Raw genomic sequence first — 16,211 nt, forward strand, 5'->3', positions numbered from 1 at the left:
GCACTCGATATGTGATCCACTGTTGATCTGCACACAGCTGTTGTCACGAACGTCGCACTCGCTTACGTCACTGTCATGAGACATTCTTGCAAAAAAATCACGGTTTTAGTAACGCAGTAACGCAGCGTTCCTACGGGAAAGTAACGGTAATCTAATTACCGTTTTTGCAATAGTAATCCCTTACTTTACTTGTTACTTGAAAAAAGTAATCAGATTACAGTAAGGCGTTACAAGTAACGCGTTACTGCCCATCTCTGGTGAAGAGTCAAATGTAATGACTTACACAAACAGGAGTAACATGCAGTACTGAGCATACGGTTCATCAGAGTAAAGCTGAAGGACAGCTGAGCTCAAAGTAATAATCCTAATAAGCCAACAGCGCCGCACCTGCCTGACTTATTTCGATTATTAGAGCATTTGAAGCTCTGAGCTGTTGTGACTCAACAATAGGGACTCGTGAGCTTCAGCCCTCACTGGGAATCTCAGAGAGTTCCAGGTCAGCTGGGATTTATGTGCCGTCCAAAGTGCTCTTGGACTGCAGCCACGTTTTTATTAAACTGCCTATAACTAATAGCAGTAAAGTCTTCACTGCATGCTAACGTACTGGGAGGACGCTCGGCTTTACTCAGCAGAAACGATGAGATGGCAGCTGCTGGGCTGAGCGTGCTGCCAGCAGCTGAGCCGCCGCAGACGCGCTGCACAGATTAGTCGAGCTGAAAAGTGACATCGAGCCTGCACGGGATAATTAGAAGATGAAAACAACACATGAAAGCAGCACATGAGCCGTGGTAAAAATGGTCTGCACATGCTCAGATCAATCATTACGCACGTTATTGACTGGAGGCAGCAGCACTGATCAAAGCTTACAACCTTTTTATTAGTGTTTCATCAAGTAAATTCACATTTCCTCTGGAAACACTTTAGCACTTTAAGTTTTAATAATCCAATAAATCTGCTGCCTGGTCAGTGCTTCTGCTTTTTTCTGTGTAACTTATAATGGAATACTTTTAAGTAACTGTGAATATTTCTTCTAATAATCGTTTCACGTGACTCAGGATGTTACGCCAGGCTTTTGTGCAGCGCTCTACCTGAAAGACGGGAAAAGGTAAAGTTTTGCACAAAGTACAAATGTTTCACTTCATAAGGAGAAAGAAAGGATAACTCATACTTTTGTGTGTGGCTTTGTCTACTTAACTTTAATCAGCACAGGTGTTTTAAGCGACTGTTGTTATTATATTACTTGTAGTCATATTTGCAGTTACACATTTTTCCCAGTAGGAGGGGTCTGAGCCATAAACTGTAAATAAAAGATGACCACTGTTTCCTGAAGTCCCAGTTTGGTGCGCTAGGTGAGCAGTTCTTGCTGTTTGCCTCTTGATGTTTTAAAAAAAATCATTTTAGTACGATAAATATCTTGGGATGGCTCAAAAGAGGGCGCTGTCCGTACGCAACTTGTACATCGCACTGTAAATCATTCCCTGCTTTACGCTCCTTTCTGACCCTAATGCTGGGCTCACACTGTGCGATTTTTGGCCCATTTTGAGCCGATTTTTGAGTCGTGCGACCGTTTTGGCGATCGGCCCGATTTTGGCCTTCATCGTGCGTCGTGCATCGTGTAGTATACGTGGGGTAACGAGATGCGATTAACACCTCACGACCAGCTCCCGATCATCAATCGCTTGGTCGTGAGGGTGTCACCGCAGTTTGTCACACTGCGCACGCGCAAACACAAATGTCAGCGAAAAAGACGGCGCAGCACGGCAGTGCAGCGTGTGATCTGGACACAAGCGATGGAGGCACAACCTGTAGAACCATCCGAGCCTTTTCGATGTGGCCTCACAAAATTATCACGACCACAACAACCGTGAAAATAGTTGGATCTACACTGCTGCTCAATCACAGCTGCCTGATCAATGTTTTCCATTAGCAATTTAGCAAAGTTGATGGTGGTGGTGTGTCTGTGTGAGTGAAAGACAGAGAGAGCGCGAGCGACAGATTTTCTGTTATAACCTTCATGTTATGGACGCACAGTGTGAGCACTCAGGTCGCATCAGAGCATCGGGCCGTATAGTGTGAGACCCTGCATCGTGACCTATGAACTTCTAACCCCTGCGAGTAAATCGTGCAGTTTGAGTAGGAGCTGAATCGCGCGACTGAAAAAATCGCACAGTGTTTGCCCAGCATAATCGGGGACCATGACATACAAGATAAATATCGTGATGTGTTGAATAAATCTTTAAACCATAAACATGAGTGTTCACTGAAGTCAGAATTTGTGTGTTTTTACCACCAACTTTTACACAGCAAGACTTCATTTTCTAAGCACAGAAGTCGCCCCCTGCTGGACATTAGAAAACTGTAAATTTACAGACTTGGCACCAGTGAAACAGTTACAGTAACACAACATCATTTCCACGAGCACCGGTTAAAAACCAGCTGAAGCTTGTTACAGCACAGATGGGTCAAATTCAGCTGAATCAGCGTCCTTCGGATAAAAAAAACAATGAAATGCATGGAAAAGAATATTAGTTAAATATATGTTGTTGTGCATTTACTTAAGTATGTAAGTCTGGCTTTTTAAGATGAGCTGTAAGTGTTGAGTGGCAGATGGCGGTGCAGCTGTAAGGGTTAATGAACTGACCTGAAGACAGACCAGCCGACAGCCAGTTGTTAGAAGGTAACCTCGGGGGGGAACAGCAGCTGACTCATCCTCACACCTGAGCTTCTTACGTCACACACAGGTGTGTGTGTGTGTGTGTGTGTGTGTGTGTGTGTGTGTGTGTGTGTGTGTGTGAACCAGAAAACCTCAGTTGGCTCAGCACAGAGTCAGTTCTCCTTCCTACCTCCTCCCTCTCCTCCTCCTCTTCTTCCTCAGAACCCTCAGTCTGCTCCTCCTCTCCCTCCCCATCCTCTTCCTCCTCTGGGAACTCTACGTCCGACTCTCCGGGGGCGATGGGGACGCTGATGGTCAGGTTGGGATTCGTCATGTAGCTGTCATCCTCCGGCACCACGTACTTCTCCACGTGACGCCCTGGGATGAAGAAAAAGATGGATGGATGAACTAATGGAAATATTTTTATCCCTACCTTTCTGCAGGATTTGTTTTATTTGATTTTTTATGAAAGTTGATTTCTAAACAGTTTAGAAAATCCAAACTCAAGGCCGTAGATGGTCAGACAGCGGGGCCGCGTAACAGTCTAAGACTTAGAAGATCTCTCTAAGAAGTTCAATAAAATGAACTTCATGTCTACATATTAGAGGGTCTGCTTCCACCAAGTTACTTGCCCAAGGACACAACGACCGAGACTGTCGGAGCCATCCCCAACCCCCGGGCCACAAACCAGTACCGGTCGTTTAGTACCGCGAGAGTTGAGTCTCGGGTGTGAAATTCATGGTTATCAGGGCTTTTAACGTTTTTATCGTTATCTCAGTTTCACTGGGTCTTTTTCCGTGTGTTATGAATAAATCTTCATTTTTTTGGTACCGGTACTGGTTTTATTTTGTCGGATTTATCCGGCACACCTTAAAGGCCGGTCTGTGAAAGTATTGTCGGGCATAAACCGGTCCATGGCACAAACAAGGTTGGGGACCGCTGCTTTAAATAGATCAAGTTAAGTCTTAAATGCATTTCAAAGATGGAACTGCATGAATGCCACATGCATGGAAGCTTAATTTACTAAAAATCCCATCATATTTTACCAGATAAGACTTCAGCGTAGTGACTGAGACCATATCCACATCAGGAAAGTCCTTCCTGGGGTCTGTGGCCATTTTTTCAGAGACTTCTGCACAATCAGACTTCTGCTGCTCCTCTAACAGACTGATTTATTTGGGAGGGAACTAAACTACTTCATGGAAACTTCTCTTCAGCTCATTAAAAACATTCACTTTTGCCATCAGACCTGGAAGTTTCATGTTTTTGGTTTAATTTTAAGAGACACACCTGTCAATAATAGTTGACGGTGACCTTTGATGAAAATCTTATTTAAAGAAATTGATTTAGCAGCTTAATCTCATTTGTTAATTATGTACAAAGACTTTTTGAAAAGATGTTTGTTGTTTAACTGCTTCACACGGCTGATTGCTGTTTATGTGTGACTGCTTCTTGGCTGAGGGCAGGAACTTCCTGGAAACAAAGCTGGTCGGCTTTGAGTGGCTCTCACCCAAGAAGATGCTTGGCACACAACCATCAAATGGCAAATTAATGTGTTTATATCTTTTATGGATCGGCAGCTTATAAATACCAGATATTTTTACTCTTAAATCTCAGATGTCACAGTGCCTTACATGCATTAAACTAAGAAACAGCCGCAGCTGCATGACAGCAGTCCAAGGCTGGTTACTGAAAGGTGGAAATTAGCCAGATGAGGAGGTCATTGTGAATTCTAACAAAGGTAACACGAGAGGACGAGTACATCCGATCTGTGTTAGTGTGCGACAGAAATAATCTCTGAGGTATGTCACCTATGACAGCACCGTTGGCCTCCGTGTGGATGGTACTGAGGCGTTTCAGCTTCATCATGGCTTTGGCCTCCTTTCGCTTCTGACGACGACGCTTCAGGTTCCCATTAAAAAAATCCACCACCTGAACCACAGACAACATGAAGGAAAACACAGTGTGAGACAGAACGAGCTCTGTGGTAGTTTACAAAGTGACGCACAGACGGGTACCTGTCTGCGGCACCAGGCCAGGCCCCGGGTGATCCTGTGAATAGCGATATGCAGGTTGTTCATCTCCCCGTCGTCGTCTGGAGCCGAGAGGTTGTCAGAGCTGAAACTGCTGAGGAGCAGAGCCAGGAAGAGGTTCAACAGCTGGAGACACAGAGAAAGACAGCGAGGGAGAGACGCTGAGTTTAGAAATTCAGTTTGTAAGACAAGGTTCAAACGTGCATCAGGACTCTCGCCTCTCCTTCTCTTTGACGTCACGGTTTGCTGAACTGAACTGTGGGTGCGGTGTGAGCGTTGAGAAAAGTTCAACTGTTCAGGCTTTCTTTTTTCAAAAATGATCTTCATTAGTTAGCACTGATGGATATTTGCTGACTTCGCCAGTAAGCACCGAAACACCAGGGTTTCTCCCCAGAGGCTAAATCTGCGTCCTCGCTCCTGTCTGCACTGACCTCTAAAGCTAACAAAGACAGAGCATGGCACAAATCCAGCTGAGTCTCAGGGAAAGCTCATTAATATTTCAGGTACTTCGACATAAATAAGTTTTAATCCACTTTTACAATTTATCCTCTGGAGACCATGCATGTGTGAAGATCTTCAAGGTTGTTAGGAGCCATTAACCCTCCCTGTCACCCAGATGTTCCCAGTTGCTTCCATTCTCTCATCCTTTATTCTTTAGTTAACTCATTAAACACACACACTTACACACTCGCACACACACACAGCCTGTGTGGCGTCACAGTGTCCACGGAAGGTTGATTGCTCAGTGTGTGCTGAATAATGCCTGAGGCTCTTAGTAACTGATCACCAAGCCGGAGTGCTGCTCTTAGCCAGATTGCTTCTCTTTAACCACAACTCTGTGTGTGTGTGTGTGTGTGTGTGTGTGTGTGTGTGTGCGCGTGTGTGTGTGTGTGTGTGTGTGTGTGTGTGTGTGTGTGTGTGTGTGTGTGGTGACAGGTCAGGTGGCTCAGGTAGCAGCTTCCTGCATCTGTCTGATTTCAGCCAGCAGACCTCACAGCAGCAGACAGGTGGGTTTGTTTCATGCTCAGAGGCACTTCGGCAGGCCTTGCTATGCTTGTAACATAAATGACACCATGAGCACCACAACCGGCAGCACGGGTCTGTCTAACAGAACAGCCTACCAGATCAAAGTGTGCAAAGTGTGAAGCTGGAAAAGTTATAAAGGGTTTATCTTCAGATGTAAGATGAGGACTCGCTGCTCCTTTGTGTTGATAAAGAGCCCGATGAGGTGCTTTAGATCATAACGGTCCTGGATGCCCGCCCCCTTGGAGTTTTTTGGGGTGCATCCAACTGGGAAGAGACCCCGGAGTACTCTCCATAGAGATTACATATCTTGTCAAGCGTGGGATTACCCAGAAATAACTGGAAAACATTGTTGGGTAGAAGGGTGACCCAATTTCAGACAAATGAAGGAAAATGTATTAAATGTATTTTTATGGTTTATGAGACCATCTGAGCAAATTTTCTCCAATAGCAAAGGGTTATCGTCATAGTCAACCAAAGACATGTTGGAGAAGTTCTCGCAGATGGAACAAATTTGTCTTTTAACATATGTTGAGTTACAGATCTAACGCCAAACCCCAACCCTAACCAAAGAATCGAGAATGAACCCAAAAACGAAGTGAAAAAGAATCACAGAAGGTTTTAAAATCTACCCTGCATCCTAAACTCTAAACGAGAATCCCTGTATGTCAAACAACGATGCTGAGGCCCTGCTACTTCCTGTTAAAAATATTTCCGATGTCAGCCTGGGTATGGGCCCTGTGTCCTCAGGTCATCCTGGTCCAGTCCAGCTCATAATAATTATCTCGCCGTCCATTTCTGCCTCGGCCCATCTATCAAACATTCACACGTCTCATTCACAGCTATTGATGAATCAAGCAGCGCACACACCCCGCAGGCTGGACGTCCCGCAGCTGGTTGTGTTTATGTAACGACTCAACTGGATCCGGCAGCTTTCCAGTTTCTGGTTGTGTAAGAGGAAACCGGGCCAGTGGGTCAATATCTGACACCAGGAAGCAGAACTCTGACATGTGTGTGCAGGCATGCATTACTCGTGTTGTGAGGACATGATGCAGCGCATGCAGTCATGTTGTCAGGACTTCTCCCCCAATTAATAAATCCTCGGTCATTTATATTTATTTATTTGTCCATTTTTTTTCTTGAGAAAGTTTTCAGTCTGCTTTGTGCAGGTTTGTGAACTCTCCAATTATATTATTTAAGGGCTGTGACTAAAAAGTATTATTTTACTTTAAACTGAAATTTTTAATTACCTAGGTTACAGTGTGTGTGTGTGTGTGTGTGTGTGTGTGTGTGTGTGTGTGTGCATTGATCCCAGCTGGTGGTGGCGGTGTGTGTGCTGTTGTTTATAGTACTGATCAGCGTTCTGCTGTTACAATCCCAGTTTCACCAGCCCAGGTCGCTGGAATTTGATTGGCTGTGCCCTTGACTCAAACACCAATAGATCAATGCAGCTGATTGGTTAACATGGCAACATACCTTGACAGGTCAACCAGTGACCTTGCTGCTTTCCAACAGTCGATAGGAGATTGCTGACAGAAGTCTGTTTTATCAGTTTATTCATTTAAGCCTGTTTATAGGTCAAAACATGCCCAACCTTAATTATGTTTAAGTATAGTTTTGGCCACCTGGGGGCAGTAATATCGCCGTTAAAAGTGAGGAAACAACCTCCTACACCTACTGCACACCCAGAAGTTTAGCGTAACACCCCCGTCCTTTTCCAGCTACGCTTGTCTCAACAGTATATATCTGCTCTTGGTCTCTACCAACATTTAAAATAAATATCTGGCTCTTTAGCTCGTGAATACTCCACTCTATGGTTCACCAGCTGCCCACTAACTGTCTCTGTCAGCTGTTTGCAGCTGAGTAATTTAATATTGATTCATTCGGCTATAATAGATTTTTTGATTGATAAGATTTAATAAATTATCAGGAATAGTAAACAAAGAAGATCCAAGGTATGAGTTGCTCTCTATCAGTCAGGATTTGGACCAGAAGCTGTAACACACAGACTAACATCTGGAAATCCTGTACTCGGTGCTCAATTTCCTATTTTGAATTAAAAAAGTTCCTAAAAGAAAACACAAGTATCATACGAAACTTCTAACCTGCATAAATAAAACACGATTCAGGCCAGAGACCAGAAATGTGGAGCCATGTTGACTTAATCTAATGTGACAGGTGTCCGCTTGGTTCCAGCAGTCAAACTGGACTAAAGCCCTGCTGCTGTGAGAGGGAAAACCCTCCGTGAAACAGCTGCATGTATTATGATGAGGAAGTGTGTGAGGTGGATACAGTGAAAGAGGGAGAAGGTTTATAAGTGTGTCCGTGCATCAGCCGTGGATGTGTTTATGCTTGGTGACAGCGTGAGCCATCTGTGTGTGGGAGCGCGTGTCAATTTCTGGACCACCTGATCCCCCCAAATTCACCTCGTTTAACTCGTTAAACGGATCGTAGCAATTAGCCTGGGGATTGGGCCAACCATCCACGCACTCTCACTCTCTCACACACACACACACACACACACACACACAGAAAGTTAAAGGCACAGCTGAGCCACTGGTCGAGCACACGGGCGGCAGAAAGATTTTGTTATTTATTTCCATGTATTTCTGATTGGATGTGAGACTAATTTGACCTCTTTTCAAAGTTCAGGTAATATTCTTCTCACTGTTGCTGCGTCTGCTTTACTTTCACTTTATTTCACTTCAAAAAGCCGCACTGATAAAGCCGCACTGATCTCTACTCCATTAACTGTCTGCTTCATTATGTTGGTGATGCTGGTTTAAATCCATTCTAAAGTTTCTGTGCAGGTGAACGAGGCAGAACATCACTTCTTCAAATTACAAACATAGTTTGTATCGATTTTATTGGGTCTGTCTGTGCTTTCAGTGGCTGCATTTTTATGTAACACACCTTGTATCTCTTTTTGCGAGTGCTTCATGAATATAAAATCTAATAATGTACTAATAAGAACTATTATCTTACAGCAGTGGAGCTGGATGCAAATGTATCTGTGAGGAAGAAAAACATCTGATCGAGTTCTGCCCACATCATGATTCGATGTCTACATGCAAATGAGCTACACATATTGTATACATTGGTGAAGACCAGCACAAAAAAGTGAGACTGCGGAGACGAACAGACGACAGGTTTGCCTGTAGCTGCTTGGCGAGACAACCCAAGCTATGTCCTTCTAGAAGAAAGTCAGCAGCCATCTTTGGAACCAGTCTGTCCAGTTAATTTGTCCATCGGTCAGTCAAATCTGAAATTAACTCATATTTTTATACAGTAACTTTAGTATATTTAATGAAAAGTTTTAAAATCATGCCGTGAATATATTGAGAGTTACAGGCCGTAGAAGTACAAATGTGGCGCTTTTTATTCTGCATTATTTTTCCATCATTGAGTCCTCATAATGTCTGTACAGGCGTTTAAAGCCAACCAACCAAATCAACTTTACACATGGCATGAACTAAAAAGAGATCAATAACAGGCGTGCACCAACATGATGTCTGCGAGGCAGAGGAACCGAAAGAAATGCTGGTAACCTGGATAAACTTCAAAAAGCACATTTTGGGTCAAACTGCCAGCTCGAAATCAGAGACAACCCAAACGATGGGCTGTAACGCCACCTGTTGGTTTCAAACGCCACAGTTTTTACCTTCATGGTGGTGTTTCAGACACTTCATTGTGTTGATGAAAGGGTGGAGTGCTGAGTTATCAGCTAAGCTTGACAGACATGTTAACATGAGACTCTGTGGGAATCTGACTCACTGTCGAAGCCTGCCTCGAGCGGCCATCAGAGGAACTGCAGGTTTAGCTTCATCTTTCTTGCCCAAACAAATTACAGCAAATTTTGCCTGCTGTGTATTTTAAAATCAGAGATCATTGACTGAGGAAAGCTGTTCCACAGTTTGGGCGCTCCAACCTCAAAAGCACGATCGCCTCTGGTTTTAAGATCAGAGCGAGGGACCGTTAGAAGGGTTCGATCGGAGAGCCGGCTGCGTTGATAAGGCAGGAACGTGTCCACGTACAGCTTTTTGTGTTAGTAACAGTGGATTCTGAATTTCACTGGAAGTCAGTGAAGGGATGCAAGGATAGGTGTAATATGTGAGCATCGGCTAGTTTTGGTTAGCAGCTTTGAACTAAGTGGAGACGAGCTATGGAAGACCTAGAGATGCACACAATGATCAATCTTTAATCATTCACAATGTGTCAGGGGCTGGGTCTGTGAGCCGGCGTTTGTGTGATTTTGTGTTATGCTCTTATGTTAAAATCATGTGCTGTTCTTAAGTTTGGTTTGCTGGTTTGTTTTTTCTATGCTTCTGTGTAGGTTCCCCTTGTGTCCCTCTGTCACTCCCTCTATCTCGTGTCAAGTTTGCGTGTCCCAGTTCATGTCTCTTCACATTTCCTGTTTTATTTTGAAAGTCTTGTTTCTATGCTCTTTGTGCTTAGTGTACTTTTCCCTGTGGTGTCATGATTATTTGTGTCAGCTGTGTTTCCCCAGGTGTTTCCATTTCCCCCGTTACCCTTCTGTGTATTTAAGCCCTCTGTCGTTCTCTGCTCAGTGTTGGTCCGTCTGCTTGTCTTGTGTCGTGTCACAGTATATTTTCTGGATTGTTTTCACGCGTCTGTTTAGGTCTCTATTCATGTTTTGAGTCATAGTTTTTACAGGTGCCTGTTCAGATTCACGTCACGTCAATGTTTTCATGTTGAGTTTAGTTTATCCCAGTTCAGTCTTGCCTTGTTTTTCTGTTTTGGACTTCGGCTAATAAACTGCTGACTTTTGGTTAAAGCTTCGTCTCTCTGGTGTCTGCTTTTGGGTCCGTTTCAGAGACACGGATGAAGTTTGCATGTGCTGGATGTTGTTTGTTGTGAAATAAAGCGAGCATCTCGCTCAGATCTACAGAGTCCCGTCATTCATCACGGTCGCTGTCGCTGACTCGCTGAATACTTTCATCATTAAAGACCGACTGTGCATACAGGAGCGCTCAGCTCTGAGTGAAGTTCATCTCGGGTAGTCGAGGAGAGCCCAAGAATCAGCTGCTGCTGTCCTGGATAATTTCATGAGCAACAAACACACACACACACACTCACGCACACATGGGGGAGGTGGTGGTGATGAATGGGCAGGTAACACGATCTGCTTTTGGTGCTTCTCCTCGTCACAACAAACCCCTGTGAGCAAAGCCCCCTGGGAAAAAACGTTTGCAACGTGAGAGATGAAGAACGAGAGAGAAGGGTGAGAGAGGGAAGAGGAGAGAAAGAGAGCGGGCGAGGAGAGGACGAGGTTATCTCTTAGCCTGTAATATTGTTTTATATAATGTTTGAACACAGGGAGGACAAACTGAGTTACAGGGACACCTAAAATGTACAAATACAGAAGCAGAAGGCTGCGAGATGTGAACTAAAGTATATGGACGCTGTACTAAAACGGTTTAGAATCACTAACAGAAACGCTGGAGCCTCAGACTGATCATTAAAAGACATGTTAGGGTCACATTTCCACAGGAGGACGTGCCGTCTGTCATTTCCCACAATCTGTGGTTGGAGCGTTTTGAGGATTTTGCATTCAGAATAAGACTCAGTGTGTTTCAGATTAATACTCCCAACCTGAAGCTATGGGAACGTGATGATCCCGGGGAGTTGCCAGACAAGGTTTAAAGCCATTAAATACAAAGAGGGATAATTGGACCGCACCACCACTTCCTGCTGAAAGGGACAATGTGTGTCTTCTTTCATTTAAAAACAAAGTATTTGTATTTAATTAAATATTTGCGTTTAGTGTTTAATGATTTTGATTTTCTTCTTTGGTGTTTAGTTTATTAACAAACCAGAGTATACTGCATTGTTTGTTGTTTACAATTGTGTTTTGTTTAGTTACCCCTCGTGTGTCATAGTGGTCTGCTCAGCCATTGTATGACCCTTGTGCGTCATTTCATGTGTGGGTCAGTTATGTGTGTTTGGGCACTCATTTGGTTTGTTAAGTTTTGTTTATTTGACGTCTTTTATGAGCTCAACATTTATTACTTTTGTAAATATGATTTTAGGGGGTTAAATAAATGAAAACCATGTTTTTCTAATAATTCCTGAGACTCCTCCTGTTTTTCAACTCGGTCCTCAACATTTACCTTAAAATTAAGTTCAGCTCTTTCAGTGTTTCTGTGGTAACCGTGGTAATAACTACTGATCTTAGTAGTTATTGCTTATTTTTTTAAGGAAACCAATGAGAAATCAAAAGAAATGACCCAATTTCAAAAGGCTGTAATTAATAAAGTAATAAACACAAAAGCTTGCAGTAAATTTTATAATATATGGGTGAATATAATGTTTTACATACAAAGCAACTTTCACAAGTGCCCTATATGTCTCCCTTGGATGAACAGCATATTATATGTCCATCTATCATCCATGCATCCATGCTGCTGATGGAACCTATTTTACACATGTCAGTAATCACATACGTGGTTCTAAATGTGCAACTGAAACTGATGTGTTGGGTTTTCTGCCCTGGGTTTGTCTCTTAGGTATCACGTACTGGAGATGTTTTAGGACAACTATGAACAAACAAAAACAGTTCAGTCATAATTATCCAACCAGGTGTTTGTACGGTTGTTTAATAGGATAGCTGTGCTCTCTGTGGGGGTGTCAGGGGTAGAGTGCTGTTAGGAGGCAAGCCTGTCACAGCTGTCACAGGACGAGAGGTTGGACAGGTTCTCAGTCCATCATAAGGCTCATAGTTCTGTGCGATCCACTGGGTTTAAACATCAGTATTGGACACTGAGAGGATGCAGTTTGCGAGCCTCTCAGTGTTTACAGCATGGACATTTAATCATTTTACACAAAAAGTAGCGCTTTTGGGGTTTATCATTATAAACTCCATGTTCCGGACACAGAGGAAATAAAAAGATTGTTAGTGCTAAGAGTTAATATTCTTTATCTCCACTGGACTGATTAATACAAGCCCAACGTGTCATGGTTTCCATAATTGTCCACTTTTTCATTGTGTTCTGAATCCTGTTGTTTTATTTTTAACTTATAATAAAACTCGTCTTAGAAAAATATACATTTAATGTAACAGAGTTGATGCATCCCACCATTTATTTTCCTCCGCACGTGTGTTGTTTCTGCTTTGACCTGAAGCGCCTCATATAAGACCACCACCAGATGTTTCTTCTACTAAGAATAATCCATCCAGCATATATGTAATTAATCGGTCAGACAATTCAAACTGCTGATTTGTGCTGTTTGAGCAGCTTTGGAGGCCCTGCTAAAAATGACAATGATAAAAGTGAATGTACATGTATAAATGAACGGAGAGGAAAAGAAGTGGAAAAAAAACAGGAGAAGAAGAGGAGGAGAAGGTGGAGGAGGAGGAGCGCAGAGGCAGGTGTGCTGCTGCTCAAGTGCTGGCTCAGGAAAACACATTCAGCCGCTCATTTGTCATAAAGAGAAAAAGCAAAGAAACATCTGGTTCCCTCTGTGCAGCTGCACACACACAGACACACACAGTTCAGGAACACAGTCTGCAGGAAGTAGCAGGAAACACTTTTCAGAATAAAAGCCCAGGAACAAAGGCAGCTCAGAAACTGTTTCTGAAGAACATCAGGACAGAGATCTACATGAATGAATCCATTACTCTATTAGGATAATCCAGTGATTTACAACTTTAATCAACTTCACATTTACCTTTAATGACAAACTATCTATCCCAGGGGTGGGCAGTCTCAGTCCACGAGGGCTGGTGTCCTGCAGGTTTTAGGTCTCACCCTGGGTCAACCCACCTGAATCACATGATGAGTTTGTTACCAGGCCTCTGGAGAACTTCAGGACATGTTGGCTGTTTCCCAATTCAGGGTCTGCAGCCTCAACGATCCTCAAGGGCCGCGTACTCAAAGACCACTAAGGCCGGAAGTGCGAGGCTTGTGAAATGGGACGGTCTAGCCTCCGTCGCGCTGCCCAGGTTGCCTAGCAACCATGATACTAACCACTGGAAACGTGTCATACAGCTTTGTTTGACAGAAATGAAGGAGAAAACCTTTTGTTTATTTGTTTGTTTGTTTCTACATGAGCTTTGATCATTCTCTGTAAGATTAAGCTCAGCTATTGAACGGCGTATATTTAAAGTAAAGGCTTTAAAACCAAGTTAGTACAAACGTCACTAATGTCACATAACTTTGCCGACATGTGGCCAACAGGAATGTTTAATGTTCTTCGTTATTAAACATTTGCACATAAATAAGTGACATAATATTCAGTACTTAAAGTTTACTCTTCGGGGGCCCCTCATCCGCCGTTTTTTTTCTGCACAATTATCCACACCCAGCGCCACGCTATGCATTCTGGGATATGTTGGGCCACGAAGGACGCATTTGAGGGCCGCATTTCGAGCAGCCTTCAAATTGGGACAGCCTTCGTCGTGTCACTGTGACGTAATCGGCCTTAAAATGCGGCCTTTAAAGCTGCAGACGCTGAATTGGAATACAGCGGTTGAGGAGCTAATTTAGCCATTTAAATCAGCTGTGTTGGTTCGAGGCCACATCTAAAACCTGCAGGGACACCGGCCCTCGTGGACTGAGACTGCCCACCCCTGATCTGTCCTGTTCTTAAAGGCTATTTGGTGTGAGGCTGTGTTGAGAGTTTGGTTCGCTTTGCCAACAAGATCTTGACAGAAGGATGTGGGCCTTCTGCCGTCACTGAGTGTGTGCACACACACACACACACACACACACACACACACACACACACACACACACACACACACACTATATGATTGGCTAAGCAAATGTAAATAACAATACACATCATTAGGTGTGTGTGTGTGCATTCTGTTTTTAATTAAAATCAGAATCAGCTCTTACAGTAACGCGTCATCTGTGTGCTCATGTGCAATACTGTCGGTCTGCGAACAGCTGGTCCTCTCTCCTGCCCCGGTGCCTTCTGGGTGTTAGAGTAACATCGTGAGGTTCAGTGTCACGGCAACCATGTCTCACATCTTGCCCGCCAACTGTTTCCGTGACAAAACTCTGAGTCGTTAAAGTGAAACTTCCTTTTTTTGTATTTCTTCTTTTTCCTTACTTCCTCCTCATTTTTCCCTTTCCTGCTTCGCTTCGTGTTTTATTTTGCACTTTTCACTTTTCTTCCACTCTTCGTTCTCCTTCTGTGTTTCCCCCTTTTGGTCTTTCCATCTTTTAAATTCCTCCCTTTCATTTTAATTCCATCTCTTTATTTCCTCCTTCCTTCCTTTCTTATCATACTTCTTCCTTTTCCTTCTTACCTTTTCTCGTTCCTTTTGTTTTCATTTTCCTTCTATTACTTCCTCTTTTTCCTTTCTGGTTCTTCGTACCCCTCCATCTCGCTGTTCATTTTTACTTTTTCCATCTTTTCCTTCTTCTGTTTACTTTTGCTCCTTATTTCCTTTTATTTAAACAGGAAGCAGGAAGCTTAATTTCTTCCCTCTGTGCCTTGTTCTTGCTTTTTCTGATTTCTTTCTTGAAACTGTGTCAGATTTATTTTCCTCTCTTCTTTCCTCTTCTGCTCTCTCCCTCTCACCATTTACCATTTCCTTCTTCCTTGTTTAGTTTTTCCACTACTTTTCCCTCTTTAGTTCTCTTGCCAAAATGTTTTCCTTTTCCTTCCTCACCTTTTCTCTTCCTCCTTCATTTCTTTTATTCTCGTACTCTCCCTTTGTCTTCTTCTCTTCCTTTCTGTTTTTCTTTTCATCTTTTCTTTTCTCTAGTACCTATTTTCTTCCTTTTATACCCTCAGTTTCCTTGTACCATTTCCTCCCTTTTCCTGTCTTTACATATGAGACTACTTTTCTTGTTCCTTTCTTTTACCCTGTGCTTCTAAATTCTCCTCTTCTTTCTTTTATTGCATTTCTTCCCTCTTCATTTTCTTCCTCCTCAACTTTTCTCCTTCTTTCCTGTACTGTATCAGTTTTATCACTTTCTTCCTCAGGTTCTTACGTCTCTATTACCCCTTACCTTTTCTCCTCATCCTTCTGCAATAATCCTTTAACTCTGTTTTTATTCTTTGAATTTGTTTCTTGTTTGTTCTACTGACAACTTCTTTTCTTGAGTTTTTCTCACTTCTTTCACTTTGTGAGTTCCTCTTCTTGCTCCTATCCTTTCCCACTTTTTGTCCTCCTTCCCTTTTATTCTTTTCTCCTCCCCTTTTCCTTCTTCCTTCCCTATTTTCTTCCCATTGCTCCTTCCTTATCTTCTCTTGCTTTTCTTTAATGGCATCTCCCTCTTGTCCTTTCCTTTGATCTTTTCTCTCTCTGTCTCTGTTACCACCTCTTTATTCCTTTTGGCATCACCTCGAGTTACCTTAACTTGAATTACCCTTCCTGCTTTCCTTCCTGTCTGTTTACAGTATTTGGACATGCTTTCACTTGTTTCCTCCTTCCTCACTGCCTGTTATGAGGTCTGACAACGTGACATCCTATAACCACCACCACCAAAAAAAAAAAGTCATGCACACATACAAACACGTGAACG

At 43.1% G+C, this 16,211-nt stretch overlaps 1 protein-coding gene across 1 annotated transcript in view; it reads right to left on the reverse strand.

Moving 5' to 3' along the window:
* LOC146702341 (sodium channel protein type 3 subunit alpha-like) overlaps positions 1–16,211 on the reverse strand; it is a 196,428-nt gene that overhangs the window by 60,009 nt on the left and 120,208 nt on the right. The window contains exons 19-21 of the mRNA XM_085468805.1: positions 4,672–4,812; positions 4,465–4,585; positions 2,844–3,031 (exon numbers count right to left, since the gene is read on the reverse strand). Coding sequence (XP_085324931.1) covers positions 2,844–3,031; positions 4,465–4,585; positions 4,672–4,812 — 450 coding nt within the window. The remainder of the gene's footprint in view (positions 1–2,843; positions 3,032–4,464; positions 4,586–4,671; positions 4,813–16,211) is intronic.

This window comes from Copadichromis virginalis, linkage group LG9, assembly GCF_057382275.1.
Source record: "Copadichromis virginalis isolate Kocher_CV1m ecotype Utaka linkage group LG9, C_Virginalis_male_GT1.1, whole genome shotgun sequence".
In the NCBI taxonomy this organism is placed as follows: Eukaryota; Metazoa; Chordata; class Actinopteri; order Cichliformes; family Cichlidae; genus Copadichromis; species Copadichromis virginalis.